We start from the raw sequence: 26,045 nt of genomic DNA on the forward strand, positions 1-26,045 counted from the left end.
CTGGTTAAATAGCACCTTATAAAGAAAATAGTCAAATGGTGAAAAGACGTTTCCATCCTTTATCACACCTTTTTTTTTGTGGGGGTCTCTTTCTCCACCTCATTTTCCTGTCCTAGAACAACAAGGTCAGTCTCTTCCGCCGGCTGCAGCAGATGACGTACAGCCTGATCGAGTGGCGGTCCCAAATCCTGTCTGGAACACTCCCCAAGGACGAGCTGGCAGAGCTCAAGAAGAAGGTCACAGCCAAAATCGATCACGGGAACAGGTAAGCCAGGGCTGACTTCACTGAGAACTTGGACAAAGGTGGACACATTCATGCTAAGCACACAGCTCACCCCGAGCTTTTGACCTGGGAGCTGCCCAAGAGCAATGCTTACTGCTCTCTTTTTGTCTTGGAAAACATCTGATTCTGTTGAAAAGAAAATTGGCAGGTGCCCTTCATGGACCAGACCCTGTGCTGGGTCTCTGATCTCAGGGAGATGATGGAGAGGTGGAGAAGGGGGCTCCAATTTTAATGACAGACTGAACGGGGCTGAAGCAACATTTTTGGACTGTCTCTGTTTATATTTTAACATTGGATTTTACGTCAGTACCAGACTCAGTCTCTCTCCATCTTCCCCTAACCAGAAGTGCATGCAAACCAGCTTTGCCAGTTTTTAGCATGTTTTTGCCAGTTAAAGCATGTTTTTAGCCTGTTGATTGTAACTCCAATAAGTTCTAAAGAGTTAATCACTTCCTTCCTTATCTGATTAGCTCAGGCAGATATGTAGGTTCTAGTACTGCCTTTTAGAAAATGAGAAATTTAGTCAATTCATCAAATTTATGATGACCTAGGGTTTATCCCTCCTGACTGGCTCTTTTTAAAAGACTGGGTTTGGTTCTTCATTTTGTTTTTATTGATGATTGTTTAGATATTTAGCCTCATTTTTTAAATGTGTTCAACTTGTGCATATATGATTTTTTTTTTTGCCTTACTTCTTCGACTTCATGACTCTGGGAAATGTTTCAAAGACCTGTTAAAATTGTCCGAGTCATTTAAATGTTGTAGACTTTGACAGCTGGATTCAGAAATGGCTAGAGTGAACATAGCATACAAGATTCAGACTCAGCCATTATTTATGAAATCTTTCTCATGTACACTCCACATGTATTACCTGGTTGTAGCTGCTATTCCAGTTTTATGGTTAAAGAAACAGACCAAGTAAGTTTAAGTGATTTGCTTCCAAGTCATAAAGTTATAAGTGGGAAAGCTTAAGTTGAACCCAAGAGTTTTCTATTTTATGTCTAATGCTCCTTTCTTAGGGTTAAGAATTAACAGTTCCCACCCTCGTCCCTTGTCTATCCACAGGACTATAACCACCGGTGTTGCTTTGCCAATCATGAGTGCCAGGGAACTTAAAAATCAGCAAAGGTGACATAAGGCATCTGCCCCCTTGCACATATGCTGCCTCTGTAGTTTTGGGCATTGGCCTGGGAGACCCTGATCTCTGGCATAGATGCTAACCTCCTACAAACAGCAGAACAGGCCTGCCTTCCCATTCCAGCGCTTGGAAGCAGCTCAAGTAATGAAGCTGCTCCGTCAATGCAGCATGATCCAGTCTCTGAGCAGCCACTGAGGCCCCTTGCTCATGAGTCTGGGTGGCCTGTGGGTCTGGCTGCCATGGAAAGGAATCTGCCAGATGCAATCAGTTGATGGAGATGCTTTAGAACACGGAGGAGGAAATTGAGGCATTTCTGCTTTCTTCCCAAAGAGTTGGCACATTTCACTGTTACCCCTGAGTTTTCTTGCTGTTTGGATACCCTAGTCCCAAATTGCCGGTGCCTGGAATGTACATTGGGCATTCAGATAGCAGTATCTGGTTTCCACCACAGTCCCCACTTCTTGGGACTGAGTACAATTTCTTCTACTTCTGTGTGCACATTGGACATGAGGGCCCTGCTGGGACTGTGCCATGCACAGGCCATATAGCTCCCTCTCTTCCTGTGCATTACTCAGAATTACATCTTAACTCAGTCAGGTGTTTTCTTGTGCCAATTGCCACAATAAAAGCTAACGCTTATTGAGTGTACACTATCCACTAGATACTGTTTCGTGCTTTACATGCATTATCTCATTAAATTCTCCCATGAACCCTGAAGGGTGGGGAATATTCACAGGAAATCAGAGCTTTGCAAAATTGCCTAAATTACGCAGAGCCACCTTGCTAGCAAGTATGAGAGCCAAGATTCAAATCCTGGTCTGATTGATACCAGGGCCCACGCTCTGAAATGGGTCAGGAGATACCAGTAACCAGGCCTTACTTCATTGATCTCCTTTAAGACAGTCTTGAATTAGTACTGTCCCCCAAGCCTGCACCTGGAAGGGTGGCAGGGCAAGCCCCAATATTTATGCAGTGGCTTTTCATGATTCCTATGTCAAACAGCAGAATACACAGGGAGGAAGCATTGGTCAGAGGAATTTGGTCAGTGCCAATTTTGCCTTTGCTGGTGAGGTTCTGTGGACCAAATTATTTTGCAAATCATTATATGATTTTGGTTAATCTATATATATAAAAGCCAAGTGACTAGAATGACCGGAACATCTGGTCACTATGACGCACACAGCGGCCAGCCAACTGGCCCAATCTGGGGCAGGGTAGGCAGTCAACCTCCCGTGGCTCCTACCCCCGGATGGCCCAGCCCCCGATCAGCCCCCCCCCCCCCAACCCCAATCAGGGGTGGGGGCAGCTGGCCAACCTCCTGCAGCCCCTCCCCCCAGCCAGCCCAGCCCGGATCAGGGCAGCCAGGTCGGACCCCACCCATGCACGAGTTTGTGCACCAGGCCTCTAGTATTATCATAAGTTTTTTAACATTGTGATATGGCATGTAGACAGGAATTGAAAGGAGACAAGCCAGTGAGCTGTTCTTGACTTGTCCAGCATCCATGCTTCCTCACCATGACTCCTGGCTCTCTCATAAGGGCTCTTCAGGAAGGAGTCTGTTTCTGTTGAGGACCAGCTGACCACTCCTTTCTTTCTAGAATGCTTGGGTTAGATCTGGTCGTGCGAGATGACAACGGAAACATCTTGGACCCAGATGAAACCAGCACGATTGCCCTCTTCAAGGTGCATGAAATGGCCTCAAAAAGGATTGAGGAAAGGATTCAAGAAGAAAAGGTAATCTTCCTCAAATATGCCGGTTTTGGCCACTGAGGTTCCATTTTTGCTTTTGCTTTTAATGAGAGAAAGGGAATTGTTGACCACAAGGTAAAAATGTTCAGAAAACCAGTTATGCCCTCATTTTAAATGTAACAGAAAGAATGACGCAGCTATAGGTATGTTCTGATGAGGAAAGATTGCAAAACTATATATTAAATAAAAAAGAGCAAGATGCAAAACTGTGTATGAAATACTATTATTTGTGTTTCAAAAAAGAATATGCAGCCCTGGCCAGTGTGGCTCCCTTGGTTGGAGCACTGTTCCATACACTGAAAAGTGGAAGGTTTGATTCCCAGTCAGGGTACATTCCCAGGATGCAGGTTCTATCCCCAGTTGGGGCACATGCAGGAGGCAACTGATTGATGTTTCACTCTTGCATTCATGTTTCTCCCTCTCCCTTCCTCCTCTCTAAAATCAATTTAAAAAATTACATACATTTGTGCTTGCTTATGTGTTGACTAACTCTGGAATAATAGACAAGAAATTGGTAATTAATGGATACCTCTGGGAAAGAGCTGGGTGGAAGGGAGCCTTTTTACCGTGTAACCTTCTATATTTAGTGCATGTATTACAATTTTCAAAATAATTTAAACAATATTAAGAAATAAAGTGTTTGAAAGATTTTGAAAGTAATAATTGGACATTAACTAAAAGTTAGAAAGGTACAGAAAAAGAGAAATGTTATTCACCTGTCTTATGACTGCCTAACCATATTGATATTTAGGTATAAGGTCTTGCAGTCTTTCTGTTATAATAAGTAGAAGTTTCTGTTTTTCTTTTCTTTTCTTTTTTTTTGAAATATATTTTATTGACTTTTTACAGAGAGGAAGGGAGAGGGATAGATGTTAGAAACATCGATGAGAGAGAAACATTGATCAGCTGCCTCCTGCACACTCCCAACTGGGGATATGCCCGCAACCAAGGTACATGCCTGTGACCGGAATCAAACCTGGGACCCTTGATTCCGCAGGCCGATGCTCTATCCACAGCCAAACCAGTTAGGGCTCTTTTATTTTCTTAGTTTATAGGTTTTATTTCTTTAGCACAGTGGTGATAATACGTTAATTGTGTTTCTGGATTTAATGGTTAATTGTGCCTGAGGGTGAAGCTTCCCAGTGGAATCTTTTATTTGCAGTGAGAGTTATTCCCCAAAAGAAGGATAATGATTGTGATTTTTATGCCTTTGAGGTTCATCCAGAAGTGATTGTGAGAGATGAGAACTTCTTGAAGCTACTAAAATCATGAATTATCACCTTTTGGCAGCTATTCAATTACTTGGGTTCAAGGCTCTGAACGGGACAGTCTTGATTATGTAAATAATGATTATATTTTGCTCACTTGATTATTTGTCCACTTTCGTAGTTTCTCTTCTTGGGTGGTAATTATATTTGTCCTCCTTTTTTAAAATTTATTTCAGAGGGAGAGAGGGAAACATCAGTGATGAGAGAGAATCATTGACTGGCTGCCTCCTGAAGGCCTCCTACTGAGGATTGAGCCAATAACCTGGACATGTGCTCTTGACTAGAATCGAACCTGGGACCCTTCAGTCCACAGGTTGACACTTATCCACTGAGCCAAACTTATCCCCATTTTAAAAAAAATGTTTTTATTGATTTTTAGAGAGAGATGAAGGGAGAGAGATAGAAACATCAATGAGAGAGAAACATCATTGATCGGCTGCCTCCTGCATGTCCCCCTTGAGAATTGAGCTGCAACCCTGGCATGTTCCCTGATGGGGAATCAAATTGGTGACGTCTTCGTTCATGGGCCAACCACTGAGCCATACAGGACGAGCTGCTTGTCCCCCATTTGCCAATTTTTTTAATACATATTTTTATTGATGTCAGAGAGGAGGGGAGGGAGAGAGAGATAGAAACATCAATGACGAGAGAGAATCATTGATTGGCTGCCTCCTGCACACCCCTGACTGGGCATTGAGCTCACAACCCAGGCATGTGCCCTGACTGGTAATTGGACAGAGACTTCCTGGTTCATAGGTCAAAGCTCAACCACTGAGCCACGCCGGCTGGGCGCATTTGCCAATATTTCCCATTTGCTGAAAACAAGATGCTTTCCTCTCTTGTCCTCTGTGTTCAGTCACTCCTGCAGAACCTGGACTTGCGGGGCCAGTCCAACTTCAATACCTTCCACACCTACGGCCTCTATGTTAACTTCAAGAACTTTGTGTGCAACATCGGGGAAGATGCAGAGTTGTTCATGGCCCTCTATGACCCCGACCAGTCCACGTTCATCAGGTAATAGAGACCCAGCCATCAGCTGCCCACCTCACAAAAATATCCAGCCTTCACCTACCCTGCCTGAGGTTAGGTTTGAGAGGGGAAGACAGAAAAGGGTGGGAAGGATTTCTGGGCAGAAGAAAATAAAATCCTTTGGGCTAAAAGCCTTTTGTCTGGCTGCTGAAATAGTGCAATAACAGTTAGTGGACTCCCTGGGTCTTAGAAATCACGTAAAACTCATCAGAACACAGAGACGGGAACAAAGAGCTCAAAAATAATAGGGAGGTGTGGGGAAGGCTGAATCTGCCGAGCACAGAGGTGGATACACGTCATTATACGTTTGTCCAAGCTCATAGAATGTGCAACACGAAGAGTGAGCCCTAATGTAAACTCTGGGTGATAATTGATGTGTCCATCCATGTAGGGTCGTCGACTGTAATAGATGCACTACTCTGGTGGGGGCATGGATAGTGGGGAGGCTGTGCATGGGTAGGGCAGGGGGTATATGGGAAATTTGTACTTTCTGCTCAACTTTGCTGTGAACCTACAACTGCCCTAATAAAGTCTATACAATATTTTTAATGACTAGTGGGAATGATAATAGACTTTGTTTGGCCCTACAGTGGCATTACTACTGAACAGCTAAGATGTATTTTGAAGAAGATGGTTAAAAGTAATTAAAAACAGATTGTTTATTTCTAAAATAGAAATTGTATTTGAGTGTTGTGATATGTTTTCCAGGGGAAGGATTTAGAGTGAATATCATAAAATGATATCCTTGATTCAGCAAAGCTGAAATGTTTAGACAGAATTTGAGGTGGAAGAAAGGTCCCAGATGGAATCTGCTGTGTCTGTCCATCTTGAGCATTGCTTGTCCCCGATCCACACAGGGTGTGCCTGTGGGGCTGGGCTGCAGGAGGCTCCATTCACACCCGCCTGACGAATTTAACAGCTTTTCTGGGCCTTGCTTTTACCCTGCCAGTCTATACTGTGGGCAGCTCCAAGCCCAGTTAACTTCTTGTTAAGAATCAGTTTTTTCTCCTTCACCAGTGAGAACTACCTAATTCGTTGGGGCAGTAACGGGATGCCCAAGGAAATCGAGAAGCTTAATAACCTTCAGGCGGTTTTCACTGTAAGTCCTACCTTCTGTTTAATCATTTTCTTTTTTTATGATATTGGTGGATGCACATGATAGGTATATGAAAACATTAAAACTTGAAACAGTGAAAATGCAGGTTATCAAACAAAAGTCATCATAATCCCCCTAGCAGGAATAACCCACTCATTTGTTCAACAAATACTTGTCAAGCACCTATTAGATGCTGGGCACTGAGTATCAGGGCACTTGAGATACATTAGTGAACACATCAGAAAAATGTTTGCTCAAGAAGCTTTTGTCCAAATGGGAAAGACAGTAATAGGCAATCCTATATAATAAAGAGGCAATATGCAAATTAACCCTCACACTGTAATGCTGTCACAAGATGGCGGCACACACAGCGAGTGCGGGGCTGGCTGCTCTGCACACCCGCCTGCTGCCACAGTTCCCGCTGCCCCACCAGGAGGCAGGTCCCAGCTGCTGCTCCCCACGGCTTCCCCGGAGTTCCCTCAACCCCGCCGGGGAGTGGGTCCCCGCTGCTGCTCCCCATGGCTTCCCCGGGGAGTCGGATATCCCCCGAGAGGTCCCAGATTGGAGAGGATGCCGGCTGGGCTGAGGGACACCCCTCCAGTGCACGAATTTTGTGCACCAGGCCTCTAACTAATAAAATAAATGAGTAAATCCTGTAGAATGTTAGCAATCTTAATACATTGTGGACCAGTAGTTTTATTGCTAGCTTTACCCAGTGGCCAGATAAGTTTCTATTGAACGAGTACAAAAAACGTTTTATATAAGTGTTAAAGGCATGCTTTAAAATTAAATACCCATTGCATTTTGAAGTTATTACATATTCTTACAAGCTAATATCTTTTTAAAGTATGATAGTTGTAAAACACTGTGTAATATGAAGCAGGAATTCTCGTGATCCGTCTGCAGTGTGTTAAGTGTTTTGGGGGGATCGGGTGTTTCTGGGCTGGGGGAGGGTTGCCATTTAAAAAATAAAAGGTGTATCAGGCAGAACTCTGGGATGGAGCCTTTTAAGCAAGAACTTGAAGGGAGTGGGCAGTGCTCATCAGGGGCTCTAGCATTTCCTCAGCATTTCAGAATCAGGTTACAGCTCAGGCAAAGATGGGACTTTCTTGTTTGCATATATTTGAATGGCCTTCCCTTTTCCTCCTCCTTTCAAGGTAAGAAAAGTAATGCTATATATGCATCAAGACAAGGAAATTTTGGGGCTGTAGCTTGGGCATGGTGACTCTATTGCACTTGGGCTAAGAACTTTCTCGGGATTCTCTCACTTTGTTAGTACTTCAGTGCTCTAAATACCCTAGAGCTGCTGCCACCTGCTCTGGAAAGACTGAGAAGACAGGTTTCCCCAGCAGCCATTGGGCCTAAAGGCGATGCGCCCTTCCTTTTCTCCCTTTTTTTCCTTAAGCCACACCCGTTTTATCTTCACGCCCTCTCACCACTCTATGGCAAGGAAAGCAGAGTCTAAGGTAGAGCGCCAAATGAAGTGATGGGAAGCAGTAGTCCCATATGGGCTTGTCCATTCATTCATCCATTCATTTCTCATTATTACTCATTTCTTCTATTAACATCCCATCCCTAAGACAGGCATGGTTTGATGCCTATCTCTGCACTGACCCATCTGTATCTTCACCACCTGGTAAAGGTAGATAAAAAAGCACTTAGAACTAACTCTTCCCAGAACCTGCCCCCAACACATAGGGTATTTCCTTATTTCTGAGATATGGGAGTGTTTTCCCTAAAATCAGAAGGCATTTATCAGTCACTGTGTACATTAAAAAAGAAAACACATTTCAAAAAGTCATTACTGGCCCTGGCTGGTGTAGCTCAGTCGGTGAGAGTGTTGCCCTGCACACAGAAAGGCCTAGGCTTCTGTTCCCCATCAGGACACATCCAGGTTTCAGGCTCCATCCTCGGTTGAGGCAACCAATAGATGTTTCTCTCTTTCTCCCTCTCCCTTCCTCTCTCTAAAAATCAATGGAAACGTGTCCTTGGGTGAAGATTTTAAAAAGCATTATTGAATCTTTGGTCCATCTTCTAATCAGTTCTGCATAGCTGCAGTTCATCTCCCTCCCCCATCCCTCCCACCAGCTAGGACCTTCTTATATATACATTTCATGTCCAGCTCTTTCACTTAAAACAGGGGTCCTCAAACTTTTTAAACAGGGGGCCAGTTCACTGTCCCTCAGACCGTTGGAGGGCTGGACTATAGTTTAAAAAAAAAACTATGAACAAATTCCTATGCACACTGCACATACCTTATTTTGAAGTAAAAAAACAAAACGGGAACAAATACAATATTTGTATTTGCATGTGGCCCGCGAGCCGTAGTTTGAGGACCCCTGACTTAAAAGAATGTAGTGATCATTTCCTGGGTCATAAAGCCTTCTTCAAAAACCTTATCAGTTTTTGCATATTCTTAAATAATATGAATGTGCTACAATTTATCTAACGAGTCGCCTGGAGCCATTATCTCTCTCTTAACAGAAGCCTTACAAAACCAAGAGTAGAAATTCAAGGTTGATATTATCATTGTTCTGTATTTCTATTCCTATGTTGGAGGTTTAAGTAAATTACAGAGGATGGATTTGGAGTGATTGTTTAAAAAGTAATTCTTGATTCAGTAAAAAGGCCTTGGACAGCTGTTTCATGAAAAGAATTTGGATGCAATCCAATTCTGTTTGGTGCTAAAGTGAATGAGATATGAGAGCTCATTCATGGGTTTCTCACCCATCCTTAAGAATACAAACCAGTGTAGCCCTGACTGGTGGTTCATTTGGTTGGAGCGTCGTCCCATACACCAAGAAAAGGCTTTGAGTTCGATTTCTGGTCAGGACACATACCTAGGTTGCAGGTTCAATCCCAGATCAGGGCGTGTATGGGAGGCAACCGATTAGTGTTTTACTCTCACGTTGATGTTTCTCTCTCTCTCCCATTCCCGTCTCTCTAAAATGAATTTTTTTTTAAAAAATCCAGTGAAGATTAAAAAGAAAAAGAATACAAACAAGTGTAGAACATGAACTACAAAGAAACAGATATTTCACCTACGCATCACTTATCAATCAACATACACCCAGGAGCTCTCAGTGATGCCTCCGAAAGCAGATGAGCGGTTACGAAAAGCGCTGCATGTAAATTTCTGTGTTATAATTGCCTTGCAGGCTTGTTTGGAAGATGAAAGGAACCAGCATGTGTGGGTACCCAATAAATGTCAGTACCACACATGTTTTAATCTCATTAGACACTGAAATGTATCCTGCACTCAGATATATCTTGGCAGTATATAAAGTAGCCCTGACAAGTATCCTGATTTTGCATACCCTGCTTGAATGAATGGACCAGGGACTTTAGATTAAATAGAATCCGATTTATAAATTTGAAGTAGGAACTGGGGAATAAATGTCTTCCCGCTGTTGAATAGTCATTTTTCTGAAAAACAGTCATTTTTCTTGGGCACATAGGGAGAAGAGAGCAAGCATTTTGATCTTTCAGCATTCTGAAGGTGGTGGGTGGGTAGGGGCTGGGAGGAGGGGAGGAAAGGAGGAGATAATAGAAGATACCTATAATACTATCAATAATAAAAACATATTTTAAAAAATAAAAAGAGGAACGAAGGTGACAGGTGACATGGTGTGGCCCCTGTGACGCTCTGCTTCTTTAGGACCTCAGCAGCACCGACCTCATCCGGCCCCGCATCAGCCTCGTGTGCCAGATCGTCCGGGTGGGCCGTATGGAGCTGAAGGAGGCCAAAAAGCACACCTGTGGACTGCGGAGACCCTTTGGGGTAGCAGGTATGGGAAGACCCAGAGACGAATGTAGAATGTGCAGCTCCTGTGAACACAGTGTGGGAGGCCCCCCAAAATTAAACATAGCCTGGCTGGTATGCCTCAGTGGTTGAGCATCAACCCATGAACCAGGAGGCCGAGGTTCAGTTCCCAGTCGGGGCACATGCCCGGGTTGTAGGCTTGATCCCCAGTAGGAGGCTTGCAGGAGGCAGCCAGTCAATGATTCTCTCTTATCATTGATGTTTCTATCCCTCTTTCCCTCTCGCTTCCTCTCTGAAATCAATAAAGACATATTTTTTTAAAAAAATTAAACATAGGGCTTCTAATCCAGCAATCCCTCTTGTGGTTGTATACCCGAAAGAATTAAAATCAGGGTCTCATGGAAATAATTGTACATTCCATGCTCACTGCAGCATTATTCACAATAGCCAAAAGGTGGAAGCAATCCAGGTGCCCAGCGATGGATGAATGGGATAAACAAAAAGTGGTATGTCCATACAATGGACTATATTCAGCCTTAAAAGGAAGGAAGGAAATTCTGACACCTGCTACAACTTGGATGATCCATTAAGATATTATATCAAGTGAAATAAGCTGGTCATAAAAAGATAAATGATTCTACAATATGATTCTACTTACATGAAGTATGCATAGAATGGTTAAATTCATAGACACAGGAAGTAGAATGGTAGTTACCAGGGGCTGGAGGAGGACAGGAACTCCCTGGGGAGTTAGTGTTTAATGGAGACAGAGTTTCAGTTTGGAAGGATGACACATTGTGGAGGTGGATGGTGGTGATGGCACAACCATCTGAATGGACTTCATGCCACAGAACTGCCCACTTAAGTTGGCCCTGGCCAGGGTGGCTCTGGTGGTTGGGCATTGTCCTGTGCCAGCACAGTGTCCTGCACGCAGCAGGCCCTCCGTCATGCCTTCGAATATCCTCCCTGCCTACGGCCACACGTTCATTACTGATTTTAGTCCAGTAAATTGTCCCTGGAAAGTGACTGTCTAGGGCAGTGGTCGGCAAACTGCGGCTCGGTAAACTGCGGCTCGCAAGCCACATGCGGCTCTTTCCCCTTGAGTGTGGCTCTTCCAGAAAATACCGGCTCTTCCACAAAATACCGACTTCTGCGCATGGGCCACGAAGTTTCAATCACTCTGTACGTGCGCCCGCACGTGGTATTTTGTGGAAGAGCCACACTCAAGGGGCCAAAGAGCCGCATGTGGCTCGCGAGCGGCGGTTTGCCGACCATGGGTCTAGGGAATTTACTCTTCAAAGGCAACACTGTTTGTAACTGCTTTCAGAGAGGATCCCTGGCTTAAATCAAACCCTACAACCTTCCAAGAGGCCCTTCCTTTCCTCTGTAGTTTGTTAAATTGAGAAAATATATTTTCAGTCTTATGTTGAAATTTTGTCACTAGGTAGTTTGGAAAGCCATCAGTGAAATGTCGTAATTTTGCTCCTGGAACAAGGGCCCAGAAACCCCATGTTATCGGGGTTGTGTGAGTAATGAGGCGGCCTCTGTACCCTGAGGGACTGTATGTCTATATCCCTGGAATAGCCCTGCCCTCCAGCTGCTGCTCAAGGGCTGGCAGTCTGTGACCAGAGGGCACAGCATCACCTCCTGATAGAGAATTTAAGTGAAATCTCAGAAAAGGCAAAAGGCTGGCCCAGCATTGGTTAGCCGTCTACATAACCATCTATTGATCTAAGGCAGTGGTTCTCAACCTTCCTAATGCCGTGACCCTTTAATACAGTTCCTCATGTTGTGGTGACCCCCAATTTCATTGTTACAAATTGAACATAATTAAAGCATAATTAATCACAAAAACAATATGTAATTATATATGTGTTTTCCGATGGTCTTAGGTGACCCCTGTGAAAGGGTCGTTCGACCCCCAAAGGGGTCACGACCCACAGGATGAGACCTATGCCTAAGGAGTTAAGGCATAGTAGACGTCGTTGTCATTCAGAGTGAGCCAAAGAAATTGGGAGAACATCAAGCAGGATGTTTGGTGGCTTTTCTGTATCAGGGTGTGTGTGGGGGGGGGGGGTGGGGAGGTGGGCATGGGGTGTGATGGGAAAGGAGAGATTTCCTTGCTCTGACCCTTGATTCCGAGCATCAGCAGAGCTTAGGAGTAACTAGATGTGGCAAAGACAAACGGACTGCCTATTTTTATTTGCAGGGGTGGGAGGGGGTATCAGATATAAGTGTTGCAGGTTTGGTGTGTTATTTGTACAGTTTCGCAGGGTTCCATTGAAGGCTGGCAGCAGGCGGATGCCATGGGCCCTGCCTCTTGCCATGGGCCCTGCCGGATTTCAGCAGCTGGAGAACGGCCCATGTACTACTGCAAACAGCGAGGGATTGTTAGGCTCAGTGATTTGGCCTGTAATCACCTTTGGCTCAGACCCTGGCTTCTATGCTTAAAACTGCTGGCCTAGGGCAAGTTCCTTACCTGGGCTGTGCTCAGTTTCTCGTCTCTTACAGTAGCGCTCACAGTGTCTGTACACGTAAGATAATACTGTGCAGGAGGCTTAGAGCAGTTCTTTATTTATTGCGCTTCTTTCCCATGGAAAAGCAGGCCGCTCTGGCATCCTCCAGGCCTGGGTTGGCATTCTGGCTTCTCTTTGTTCAAATGTGAATCAGGTGAGAAGATGGTAAGTCAGGGACAGCTGACCACTAAAGCCCTGCGTGTCCCTGCCAGGCCTCTTCTTCTGTTGTCACTTGTGCCCAAAATGTGTGTTCTCTGGGCCTTTGAATGCAGGCTCACTCACAAGCCATCAGGGTGTCCAATTTCTCAAGAATTTAGCGACGGGGTCTTGTAGAACTTTGAAAAGGGACTAGTTGGCAGGGTTATCAGGAAATCTGAGCCCCTGCAGGGGGCAGCTCCTCTCATTGCTCTTTGCTGGGCTGGCACACTGGGAATCCTTGTTGGCAAGGAAATCGATGTCTCTGATGTGGCATCTTCCTCCCACAGTGTCCTAAGCTGCTGATACTCTTAGTTCTCCATAGGAACCCAGTGAGGCCTAAAGTAATTAGTGTCTTTACTTAAGTTTATCTTCTTCCTAGTGATGGATATCACCGACATCATACGTGGGAAGGTGGATGATGAAGAAAAGCAGCATTTTATTCCCTTCCAACAGTAAGTACTTGGGCATTTGTCCCAGGCGACTTGGGACTTGGATTAGCACTTTGAATAGTGTTAATGCAGAACCATTTGCTTAGAGAAGGAATGTTGTCAGAGAGGAGCTGGCAGAAGACTTCATTCGAAGTCCTTTACCACGTACACTGGACTCCAATTGCAGAGCGTAAACGGAACTTTTCTGAATCTACCGAAATGACTGAAGGAATATAAGGGAAAAATCTGTGTCTGTACTACAAACCAGAGAATGGTGCCTTAAGTGTCAGAAATGCCCAAGATAGCTGTATGTGTCCCCTGGAACAGGTGTCATGGAAGACAAGGAATCAGGTAGGACAGCGCAGGCTTCTCAACGGGCACATGCAGGCAAGCCACCTGGGACCTTGTTAGAATGCAGAATGTCTCATGTCATCTCACAGGCGTCCAGGTGAGGCTCATGCTGCTAGTCAGGGACCACACCTGGAGTAGCGAGGTTTGGGAGGTGTGAGAGTGAAGGCTCCCTGCTCTGTAGTTCCTGCAGAGGGGGGGGGAAGGCCAGCCGGAGGACATGCAGCCGTTCCCTGAAGAGCTTTACTAGAGTCGGCCCCCATACTGAGTTCGAGCCGGAGCCCATGTGGGCCGCTGGGGAGCAAGTCTCAGTCCCCGCACCTCTGAGGAAGCACCTGTGTGGGCGCTAGGCCTGGCCCCTGCAGCCATGCTCTGCCCACCCCGTGCACAGTGGTGGCTTAGGCGAGGCGGGGCATTGCTGGGACTGACTCCCAACAGCTTAGTTGTGTCAGTGACAGAAGGTGATTATTTAAGCTTGTAGCTGTCACAACAGATCGACATGACAAATAGAGAATTCTACAAACTAGTCAAAGGATATTTATATAACATATTTTATTAGTAATAAATAATATGAGATCAACATAATTTGATGAACAAGAATAGATCCATAGGCAAATGGCAGGGGAGAAGGGGTTAGAGAGCAACCAAAGGACTTGTATGCATGCATATTAGCATAACCAATGGACACTGGGCGGTGTGGGCTTGCCCGGGGTGGGAATGGCTTGGGGCAAGGGGGTGCAGGGGTCAATTGGGGGAAAAGGAGACATATGTAAAACATATAGATATATGTAGACAATAAATAAATAAAATAATAATATGATCATCTTATTTTAAAATTGTTTTGGGATAATAATAATAAATCAGTGGAGAAAGACAAACTACGCAAAAAATGAGAAAATTAGCTAGCCATTTAAGAAACATAAATTAGAACCTTGTCTCACAACTTACACTGGTGTCAATCCTGATGATGAAACACACATGTAAGAGCCTAAAAATTAAAATGTTGAGTTTTAGATAATAATGATTTATGGGAGGCCTTTGAGTCGCACACAAAGATTTAACTAGAAAAGAAAATTGACAGGTTTAGCCACACAAAAATTTTAAACAACTTATACATAGAAAAAAATTAACAAATCTTTGTAATGTGTATGGAGTATTTTTAATAGATGAAGAATGAATAGAGGTTCTTAAGGATATAAGGACATACACAAAAGCACACAAGAAATGGCCTATAAATTCATTGAGAATAAATGAAATGCAAATTATACAATGAGGTTTAGTTTTTGGCTTGACTAAATTTAAAAAATATATAAGATACCAAGTGTTGGGTGGGTGTAAGGAAACATTACTTTTATATATGCATTTATCTAGTTTCATACAACCTTTATACTGATCCACCAGAAACATGGTGAGGTAGATATTATATGTAGCTTAGTGCTAATTTAAATTATGAGATAACTTGCAAACTCATGAATGCTGCTCCTAATATAATTATCTACATATATTTAAATATATTAAATAGATATAACCTATTTCATGTATTAATACAATATATTAAAATATATTAATACATTATATTACGTGTATTAAATATGTTAACATATTCTTATATAATCAGTAAATCTTAAATAAGTAAGATATATAGAATAGATATGCTTAAATATAAAATATAGTAACATTACTATATTAAATATATAAAAATATATTCATGTAAAAATAACTTTCTATCCATGAATGTTCTTATTATACATGTATTAGTATACATTGTTATTAGTTATATGCATAATAGGAGCAGCGTTTATGACTGAAAGTTATATGAAATATATAATGTGACATAGTATGTTATATATGTGTGTGTAAATAAAAGGGGCGGCATTTATGGATATGAAAGTTATTCTGCTTCATATGTAATATTATAAATATATCTAACATAGGTGCGGCATTCTGGATATGAAAGTCAGTTATCTCATAGGTCAGTGATGGCGAACCTTTTGAGCTCGGCATGTCAGCATTTTGAAAAACCCTAACTTAACTCCGGTGCCTTGTCACATACAGAAATTTTTTGATATTTGCAACCATAGTGGAACAAAGACTTATATTTTTGATATTTATTTTATATATTTAAATGCCATTTAACAAAGAAAAAACAACCAAAAAAATGAGTTCGCGTGTCACCTCTGACACGTGTGTCATAGGTTCGCCATCACTGTAGGTACTTCTCTATATTGGCTTCCCCTGGGAGGGGTTTCTTTCTGTGGTGTGTGCCTCCCTCTGAATTTCTGCACCAGCTCCCGTGTAGCAGCCATGACGAAACAGTGTGCCTGAGATTGTCCCCACCGTGTCATAATGCATGCTTTGCGTCTCAGAAGTGACCAGCCCTAATTTGACTATCACTCATTGTGTGGCCAACAGCCACTGTAAAGCTTTCACGATGCAAATTGCAGCCTGTGGCATTTAACTCCTAAGATTTATGGCATTTGCTTTTATAACTTACCCACAACAGTACAGTATTTTATAAGAGAGTTTTATATGTGCACCCTGCTCGTCCACCTAAGAGTGCAAGTTGTTGAAAGCAACTCGGATGACAGCAAGCCCACTTTCAGCGACATGTCGCAGTGTTCCCCATGTTGTCAGCATACGGATCTGAACCCCGCAGGGAAAGCTGGCCTGCAGAGTGGGCAAGAGGACAAACCACGGCCGAGAAGACTGGGGAGCATTGTGCTGCACCCGGCGATGTGTAGCTGCTGATAGCGCTGGGCTGTCAGTGGGGTGGGGCTGTGTTAGGTTCTTTGATCGCCTGCCCGAGCCTCAGGCTGATGCTACCACTGACGTGAAGCTTGTTCCCTGGTGCCTGCGCTGCTGCAACCCTACATACAGTGTCGTCACGGGAGTCCAAGAATGCGCCCCGAAGGCCGCACACGTACTGCTCTTGGACATTGAGTGTTGGCACTAGATGGGGCCTTCGGGGCGCATGATCCGGCCCATCTCCCTCCTTACAGAAGAGGACACTGAGGCCCAGGGGGAGACAGAGGGGCTCGCTGCCAAGTCGACCAGAACTGGAGGCCTGGTCTCCTGCCCCTTCCCGGTCCTTCTTCAGAGCCATTACAGCAGCCTCTCCCTCTCATGAATTGCCTTCCATTTTACTTGTTCATACTTGGCCATTTTGTTTGTTCTTGGGTGTGTATATTCTTTGCCCCAGATCATTTGCAAGATGAATTTGGTGTCTACGCCAGGCACCCAGTGGAAAAATAAGAAAAGATAGTCTCCTACTTAGCTGTGTTTAGTGCTATAGAAACGTCCTCCTTTTTACTTACCTCTCACTTCTGACCTTCCCAGAATCGCCATGGAGACCTATATCCGGCAGAGGCAGCTAATCATGTCGCCCCTGATAACATCCCAGGTGATCGGGGAAAATGAGCCACTCACTTCAGTCCTGAATAAAGTGATAGCAGCGAAGGAAGTGAACCACAAAGGACAAGGTACACGCCTGTGTGCTCCGCTGGGAGGGGCGGGGGCGGGCATTCAGAGCCTGGCCTGGGACGCCCGCCCTTTCACTGCCTTCCTCTGGGGGCTGCCCACCTCAGCTTCCTGCTGAAGGCATTTAATACTGAAGAGCACCCAGAATGACCGATCACAGCTCTATTTTGTAAATTCTATGGAACAAATTTTTATCCCATGACTCCTTCCTCACTTTTGTCTACCCTGCAGTCCTTGACTCTAGGTAAATGCACAGACAGAGAATTTAGAGGATAACTATGTCCCACTCTCTGAATATGTTTACCCCAATACATTTCCTAAAATTGAGAGCAAGGAGACCAAAGCAGTATGTATTAATTTAAAATAATTGGCTGTCTAGCAAAATGTTTTTAGTTGTTTTTAGTACTTCATATGTTCTGTTGACATTGTTTTAACCAAGAGAAATTCTGCTTATTGAAACTGCATTTTAAATTCAAAATAATAAGGGAAAGTAGTTAAAATTTTAAATTTAAATACCAAGATGGTGACGGTTTTTGGATAATTTTGAAGATTGAGTAATTTTTTTAACCCACCCTATAACTGTCTTCCAAAGTGTAGGCAATCAGAAGACACATTGTTTTCAGCATATTTAGTTTCCCCTGTATTAACAATTATCCTTTATCCTGAGTGGGAAAGACATGTGAGGAAATGTTAAAAAATTAAAACAAATAACTATATTTCTATTGTTTTGGAACTTCTAACCTTAACATATAATTTGTTAAAGTAAAAAACCCTTATACTAAATAAATTGTCCTGTACATATAACTTATTTTAACAAAACTGGAAAAAGGTCATTTTTTGCTGCTTAACAAATCAAACACTATTCAAATGTTTTTATGCTCTTCACAGATATTTTTTGTGGCTGCATGTTATTCCATTACTTGGATTTCAGAAAATGAAATCTAGGTAGAACTTAAGTGTTCTCTAATTTGTCACCATTGTAAGTTTAAATAACTCTACTATGACTATCTTTATACATTAGCTTTTTCTGTATTCAGGACTGCCTCCTCCAAAAGTAGGATTTCTGGGTCAAATGATGGCAACAAGCTTAAACCTGGAAACATAGCTATAGGTTTCTACCAGCAGGCACTAACTACCATCTTGCCCACTTTCCCAGCTGATACTTAAAAATTTTCCCTGTTTCAAAGGTAAAAAGTAGACTTCCATATACTTCTCTTAAATAAAAACAAAAACTATTCTTCATGTGTATTTGTGAATTTTCTAAAGTTTTCCTTCGTAGCACTTTATATAATAAAGATAATCTTATTTAGGATACATATTTTTCAATTTTCAGTTTGCCAAATAGTTATAAACTTCTTGTATTTTCCTGTGAATTGTCTGTTCATGTCTTATTTGTAAAGATCTTAAAGTTTTTTCTTCTAATGAGTAGTATAAATTCCTAAGTATTTATAAGTATTTCACGACTTTATAGTATACATTTTATTTTTATGAATATCAAAACTTTCCGTTTATGTAGATAAGTCTTTTGCTTCTATAATTTCATTTGTTTTCTCTACTTGAAAAAATGGTTCATTCTAAGAGATGTAGTAACTACCTTTATTTTTCCTTTTAATTTCCTATCTTTTTTCATATTAAGAATTTATTTTAATCAAAATGTGTGGTGAGACATTAGATTCTGTTCTATGTAGCAGCACATTTACGAAATTGTGTTTTTTTCCATGATTTGTGTCTCTTTTGCTATCCTGTATAATAAAAGCCTAATATGCAAATTGACTGAATGGTGGAACCACCAGTTGCTATGACATGCACTGACCACCAGGGGACAAACACTAAACGCAGGAGCTGCCCCCTGGTGGTCAGTGCGCTCCCACAGGGGGAACATCGCTCAGCCAGAAGCCAGGCTCACAGATGGTGAGCGCAGCGGCTATGGTAGGAGCCTTTCCTGCCTCTGCAGTAGCGCTAAGGATGTCCGACCGCAAGCTTAGGGCCTAAGCCGTCAGTCAGACATCCCCCGAGGGCTCCCAGACTGGGAGAGGGTTCAGGCCAGGCTAAGGGACTCCCCGCTCCTGCACCCCCCCACCAGTGCATGAATGTCATGCACTGGGCCTCTAGTATATTATAGTACTTAACCTCATAGTTTACATGGATTCACATAACTTTTTTACCGCTAATATCATGTATTACTAGAGCTTTACAGCATTTTGGTATCTAGCTTCACTCTTTTTCCTCCCTCAAAGTAAACATCTGTTCACTTCTCTGTCAAATTCTCAAGAAGCCTTAATGGAGTGTCATTAAAGTTATAAGTTAACTGGGGGAGAATTTTCATCCAGTAACACTGTATCTCTATATCATTACAACATATTTTTCTCAGTGTGGGTGTGTGTTTATTACAGAGATCATAGAGAGAACTGAAAGTTCATCTTTTATTTCTTTAAAGGACTTTGGGTGTCCTTGAAGCTATTGCCAGGTGACCTCCCGCAAGTTCAGAAGAATTTTTCACACTTGGTGGATAGATCAACAGCAATCGCCCGGAAAATGGGCTTTCCTGAAATAATACTTCCAGGTAAACATTTTGCTTGAGTCACCTGCTCTGCTTCCTCTAGGAATTCCTTCCATGAAGTAGTTACTTCTAACAGCACAGTTGAAACAATACAGATCTATCGATTTAGTTATCTGCAGTCAGTGGTATAAAGACAGAGGGAGGTACAAACAGAGTTGCATGCAGTACCTTAAAAAGCTACCCAGTGCCCTCGCTGTTGTTTGTCAGTGGTTAGAGTGTCAGCCTGTGGACTAAAAAGTCTCAGGTTCGATTCCAGTCAAGAGTATGTACCTCGTTGCAAGTTCCCCAGCCCCCGTAGGGGCACATGTGGGAGGCAACCAGTTGATGTGTCTCTCTCATGTCAGTGTTTCTCTCTTCCCCCTCCTCCCTCCCTTCCACCCTCTCTAGAAACCAATGGGAAAAATATCCTTGGGTGAAGATTTTTTTTTAAAAAAAAGGCTACCCAGTGTGCAAGGCCAACATAAAGCTTCTGAATGTCACTCAAAATTTTTGGTTCGCTCTCTCTTCCTTGTATGTTCTACACAAGCCCGTCTGAAATGCTTCCCTAGACCATCGTTAAGTTGAACTAAATGGCACAGTTCTCTGCCCCGAGAACAATCTGCTTTAATTGCAAGTACCTTTCCTCACGGTGGCATCACCAGCATCTGGGCTCCTTGCTGGGAAGCTGCAGCGAGGAGCTGCAGCTCAGTCTCAGCTGGACCGGCTGCTTCATTTGCTTCAGCTCCAGCTGTGTTATTGGCAGTCCCCGTACTTGTGGTGACAGAACGTAAATATTCCGCAGTTTCTTACTTTAGTTCCATCTGATTTGCCACCGCATGTTGCGATCTGCATATGTGTTTTGTTGTATTCACTGATTTAACCCATTTAATTTCTTTTTTTTTTGTTAATCCTTACCCAAGGATATTTTTTTCCACTGATATTTAGAAAGAGTGGAAGAGAGATGGGAGGGAAGGAGAGAGAGAGAGAAACATCAATGTGAGAGAGACATCGATTGGTTGCCTCCTGCACATGCCCCAACTGGGACTAGGAATCAAACCTGCAACCCAGGTATGTGCCCTGGGCAGGACTTGAACCCATGAATCTGCAGTATGAGGGCCAGTGCTCTAACCCAATGGTTCTCAACCTTCTGGCCCTTTAAATACAGTTCCTCATGTTGTGAGCCAACCATAAAATTATTTTCGTTGCTACTTCATAACTGTAATGTTGCTACTTTTATGAATCGTCATGTAAATATCTGATATGCAGGATGGTCTTAGGCGACCCCTGTGAAAGGGTCGTTCGACCGCCAAAAGGTTCGCGACCCACAGGTTGAGAACTGCTGCTCTAACCACTGAGAACACTGGCCAGGGCCTATTTAATTTCTTAATCTTCATGTTAGTAAAAGGAAATGATTCCCTCAAGGAACTTTATATAAAATACCACTTTATTATATAAAGATTGAGTAAAGTGTATGGTTATAAACAAATATTAAAATATGAATATATGAAATTTATTTTATAGGTAGATAGAACATATAAGTAAATAATCTTTGGCATATTAGAAAAATTCTAGAAAACCAAGCTCTTATCTAGTCCATAAAAATTCAGCTTCTCATAAAGTAACACAAGGCCTTATTTCCCTTTGGTGAAATTAATGAGCTGTGATAATTTGTTGCTCCCCCGGTGATTCTGGTGATGAGCCAGCTTTGAGAACAATAGAGGTAGACCTACGTCCCTCACCTTGGAGCTTCCGCTCATCCCCATTTAAACAGGCCCCTTGCTCTACCCTACCTCCCCTCCCGCAGGGGCGCTCTGCCTCTCTGCTCGCCTCTTCCAGCTAGATTTCTGGAAGTGATTATACTCTCTCTCTGCTCTCATACCTGACAGTCACCCTCTGGCCACTCCAGCGTGGCTGTCACTGAGCCACCAAAGGTTGCAGTCACTAGGCCAGAGGGTATTTTTAACATGGTTGTGTCTGGTATTTCTGCAGCATGTGACACTTGGTCGCTCCTTCTTGAAATACTTTCCCTTCCTCATTGGTGAACCTCCTCTTCTCTTTCTCCCGAGGCCTCTGCTGGGAGTCTTGCCACCTTGTCGTCTTCTGCTCACTTTTAGATGTCAGCTCTGCTCAGTATTTGGCCCTTATGCCCTGTATTAGCTTGCTAGGGCTGCCATAGCGAAGTACCACGGACTGGGTGGCTGAAGCCACAGAAGTTTATTTCCTCACAGTTCTGGAGGCTGGAAGTCCAGGATGAAAGTGTCAGCAGGTTTGGTTTCCGTTGAGGCCTCTCTCCGTGGCTCACACGTGGCCACCTTCTCCCTGTGTCCTCACATGGTCACCCCTTTGTCTGTGTGTCTGTGCCCTAATGTCTTCTTGTAAGGACACCAAGAAGACATTGTTGGATTAGGGCCCAACACGTGACCTCATTTCATCTTACCTTTTAAAGGGCCTGTCTCCAGCCCTAACCTGTTTGGCTCAGTGGATAGGGCGTCAGCCTGCAGATGAAAGTTCCCAGGTTCAATTCCAGTCAAGGGCATGTACCTTGGTTGCGGACACATCCCAAGTAGGAGGTGTGCAGGAGGCAGCTGATCGATGTTTCTCTCTCATCGATGTTTCTAATTCTCTATCCCTCTCCCTCCCTCTCTGTAAAAAATCAATAAAATATATTCTAAAAAATAAATAAATGAATGAATGAATGAATAAATAAAGGGCCTGTCTCCAAATATGGTCAAATCTTGAGGTACTGAGGGCTGAGACCTCAACACAAGAATTTAGGGGGACACAATTCAGCCCGTAACAGGCCTCCTTTGCTTCTCATCTGCTTTCTCTCCCTAGGTGCTCTCTCCTACTCACTTGGCCTTTGTGTGTTAGTTGCCTCAAAATCCATCTCTGTCACCCCAGGGCCACTCCCTTGAGCTCAGTCACCATCGATCCAACTACTTTCTGCCTCAGGACCCTACTAGATACTGTCCCCTGACAGGGCTAATCTCCTCTCTTTAGTTGCTTAGTTCTTGCTCCAAGTTCCCAGTTGGGACGTGTAACCCTGTGCATCTTTTGTTGAGTTTTATCAACAGAGAGTGGCCCCCCTCTCCAGCCAGGTGCACAAATAAGAGGTCTGAGTCACTCTCGACCCCTCCCTTTCCTTTACACCTCACTCAAAATTCCTGGGCAAGACCTGCCAGTTTTACCTTTAAAAGGCCTGTTAAGTCCACAACCTTGCCCAGCCTCCATGGCTCAGTGGTGGAGCGTTGACCTATATGAACCAGGAGTCCACTGGTTCAATGATTGGTCAGGGTACATGCCTGGGTTGCAGGCTCAATCCCCAGTGTGGGGCGTGCAGGCAGCCGATCAATGATTCTCTCTCATCGTTAATGTTTCTATCTCTCTTTCCCTCTTTCTCCTTCTCTGAAATCAATAAAAAAAAATTTTTTTTTTTAAAAAAGCCACAGCCTTCTCTCTGTCTCCATTGCCACTACCTGAGCAGTAGCTACTATCATCTCTTCCCTAGACATGACCTTCCTAACTGGTTTCCCTGTTTCTGCTTGCTCTCACTTCATTTCCTCTTCTCCACGCTGCAGCATGAGTAAGCTTTTATGAAAGCCCACCTAATTTTGTCCCCTCCTCCCATGCTGAAAACATTTTGATGACCTCTGTTTATATTTAGGATGAAGGCACAGATTCTTAGCTTGGCCTGCAAGCTTAAGGAAACATGCCTCCCGCCTGTCCCTGTAGCCTTATCTCACACCAGACTCCATCTCCCACTGGGAACACTTCATTATAGGTCGGCTACCTCTGGGCGTTTGCACATGCTGCTGTTGCTCTCTCTAACTCTTATCCCTCCAATGTCAGCTCAAAGGGAGATGCCCCTACTCCCCCGACAAGGTTGGAACTTAGGGTTATGCTGCACGGAGCCTGGCCTGTTCCCTGATTTATGGTGATGCATTTCATCGTGTGATTATCTGATAATGAGCTGCTTGAGAGTGAGACTTGTGCATGTCTCCCCGTCATCTCCCACACTTGGTACAGTGCTTGGTACAGAGTAGGTAGGTGCTCAATCAGTGCTTTAAACGACTATTATCTTATCTGATGGTACCATCGTTCATTCTGCCAGCTGCTTTATTGTTGGAAACTGAGGGACTTTCCAAGTGCTCACTTTCATGAACAATATCACAATGAATATCCTTATGGATAATCATGACTCACATTTTTTTTTGTTAATCCTCATCTGAGGATATTTTTCCCATTGATATTTTTAGAGAGAGTGGAAGGGAAAGGGAGAGACAGAGAGAGAGAAACATAGATGTAAGAGAGACACATCGATTGGTTGCCTTCCAACCGGGGCTGGGACTAGGCCTTGACTAAAATCGAACCCCAGACAGTTCAGTTCGTGGGCAGATGCTCTAATCACTGAGCAACCTACCAGGGCAAGGCCCACATTTTTAATACTTTAAAATAAATATTACCAGTGAAGTTGCTGTGTCAGTTAAGGTTTTTGACACAAACTGTCAACTTCTCTACTGACGAAGAATATGTCATTAAGATTTCAAACTGTAATATATAAATAAACCCCTTTTTCTTTACCGTCACCAGTTGTTAGCAATATCTTAATTTTTTTTCCAGTCAGATAAGTGATGAAAATGATGTGTGTAAATATGCACCTCGATTTTCTTGTAGTCCTCCAAGATTTTATTTTTACCCTTGGAGGCAGTTTATGTAATACAGATATTGGAGTTATTTTTATAGTACTATCTTTCCACCTAGGAACTAAGCTTACCTTTCATGCATTCCAGGTTCCATTTCTGTGTCTCAATATCATTTAAATTTTGTCTTCATTGTGGGGAGAAGGGCTACATTTTACTAATTAATTTAAAATTTTTTGTGCTAGTTAACCAAAAATATGACAAGCAGAAATTATTCTGATATCAGTAAAAACAATTAAGCTGATTCACATAAACAAAATATTTGATAGGCTTTCAGAAATAGTGTCTACCTCATCAGGTTGTTATGTGCATTAAATAAATTATTGCATATAAGACACTTTATTTATTTATTTATTTATTTATTTTTGTTGATCCTTTCCTGAGGATATTTTCCCATTGACTTTTAGAAGGGAGAGGGAGAGACAGAGAGAGAGAGAAACATCAATTGCTTGCCTCCTGCCCGTGCCCAATTAGGGCCAGGGATCGAGCCTGGAATCAAACCCGGGACCCTTCAGTCTTCGGGCCAACACTTTATCCACAGCGCCAAACCAGCTAGGGCAGTATAAGATACTTTGAGCAGTGCCTAGTACATAGTAAGCACTTGATAAATATTAGCTTTCATTATTTCAGATGCATTAAAATACCACACTCTCGCCCTAGCCGATTTGGCTCAGTGGATAGAGTGTCGACCTGCAGACTGAAGGGTCCCTGGTTCGATTCTGGCCAAGGGCACATGCCTGGGTTGCAGGCTCAATCCCCAGTGGGGGAGCTTGTGGGAGGCAGCCAATCAATGATTCTCTCTCATCATTGATGTTTCTACCTCTCTCTCCCTCTGCCTTCCTCTCTGAAATCAATCAATCTATATACATAAAATAAAAAAATAAAATAAAATACCACACTCTCAAAGGCATTATTTAAAAAACATGACACTATAAGCCAATAAAACATTGTGTACTTTATTAGACAGCAGTTATTAAATAGGATAAAAACTGCTATTGAAAAGAGTTCATTCTTTAAAAACCACACTTCAGAGACAGTTGGGCATGTGTGGAGAGGTAGAATGAGGTAATGGGAAGAGAACAATATGTGGAAAAAGTGCGGTATGAGCAGCTCACTGTAGAGTCAGACCTGGCCATTCCTAGTTTACTTGGAGTTTGTCTATCAGAAAACTTAAAAGTGATTCTCTCAGCACCATTCACAGGATGGTTGTCCTGTTACAGGAGATGTCCGGAATGATATTTATGTCACCCTGATCCATGGGGAGTTTGACAAAGGGAAGAAGAAGACGCCAAAGAACGTGGAGGTGACCATGTCTGTGTGTGACGAGGAGGGCAATACCTTGGAGGTACGCACCCGCCCGGAAATGCTCTGCCATGGCACATTTCTTCCTCTCTTTTTTTTTTTTTTAATTTATCTTTATTGTTGAAAGTATTACAGAAGTCCCCTTTCCCCCACTTCTTTACAACAACCAGGGCCTTCTGGCCTGGAGTTGATTGTTCTCCACATTAGGGTG

At 43.2% G+C, this 26,045-nt stretch overlaps 1 protein-coding gene across 1 annotated transcript in view; it reads left to right on the plus strand.

Moving 5' to 3' along the window:
- DOCK5 (dedicator of cytokinesis 5) overlaps nt 1–26,045 on the plus strand; it is a 206,434-nt gene that overhangs the window by 95,711 nt on the left and 84,678 nt on the right. The window contains exons 6-14 of the mRNA XM_036314683.1: nt 117–265; nt 3,020–3,155; nt 5,295–5,452; nt 6,485–6,566; nt 10,222–10,351; nt 13,420–13,492; nt 17,153–17,295; nt 19,731–19,856; nt 25,753–25,877. Of these exons, the coding sequence (XP_036170576.1) occupies nt 117–265; nt 3,020–3,155; nt 5,295–5,452; nt 6,485–6,566; nt 10,222–10,351; nt 13,420–13,492; nt 17,153–17,295; nt 19,731–19,856; nt 25,753–25,877 (1,122 nt within the window). The remainder of the gene's footprint in view (nt 1–116; nt 266–3,019; nt 3,156–5,294; nt 5,453–6,484; nt 6,567–10,221; nt 10,352–13,419; nt 13,493–17,152; nt 17,296–19,730; nt 19,857–25,752; nt 25,878–26,045) is intronic.

The sequence above is a fragment of the Myotis myotis genome, unplaced genomic scaffold (assembly GCF_014108235.1).
Source record: "Myotis myotis isolate mMyoMyo1 unplaced genomic scaffold, mMyoMyo1.p scaffold_m19_p_6, whole genome shotgun sequence".
NCBI lineage: Eukaryota > Metazoa > Chordata > Mammalia > Chiroptera > Vespertilionidae > Myotis > Myotis myotis.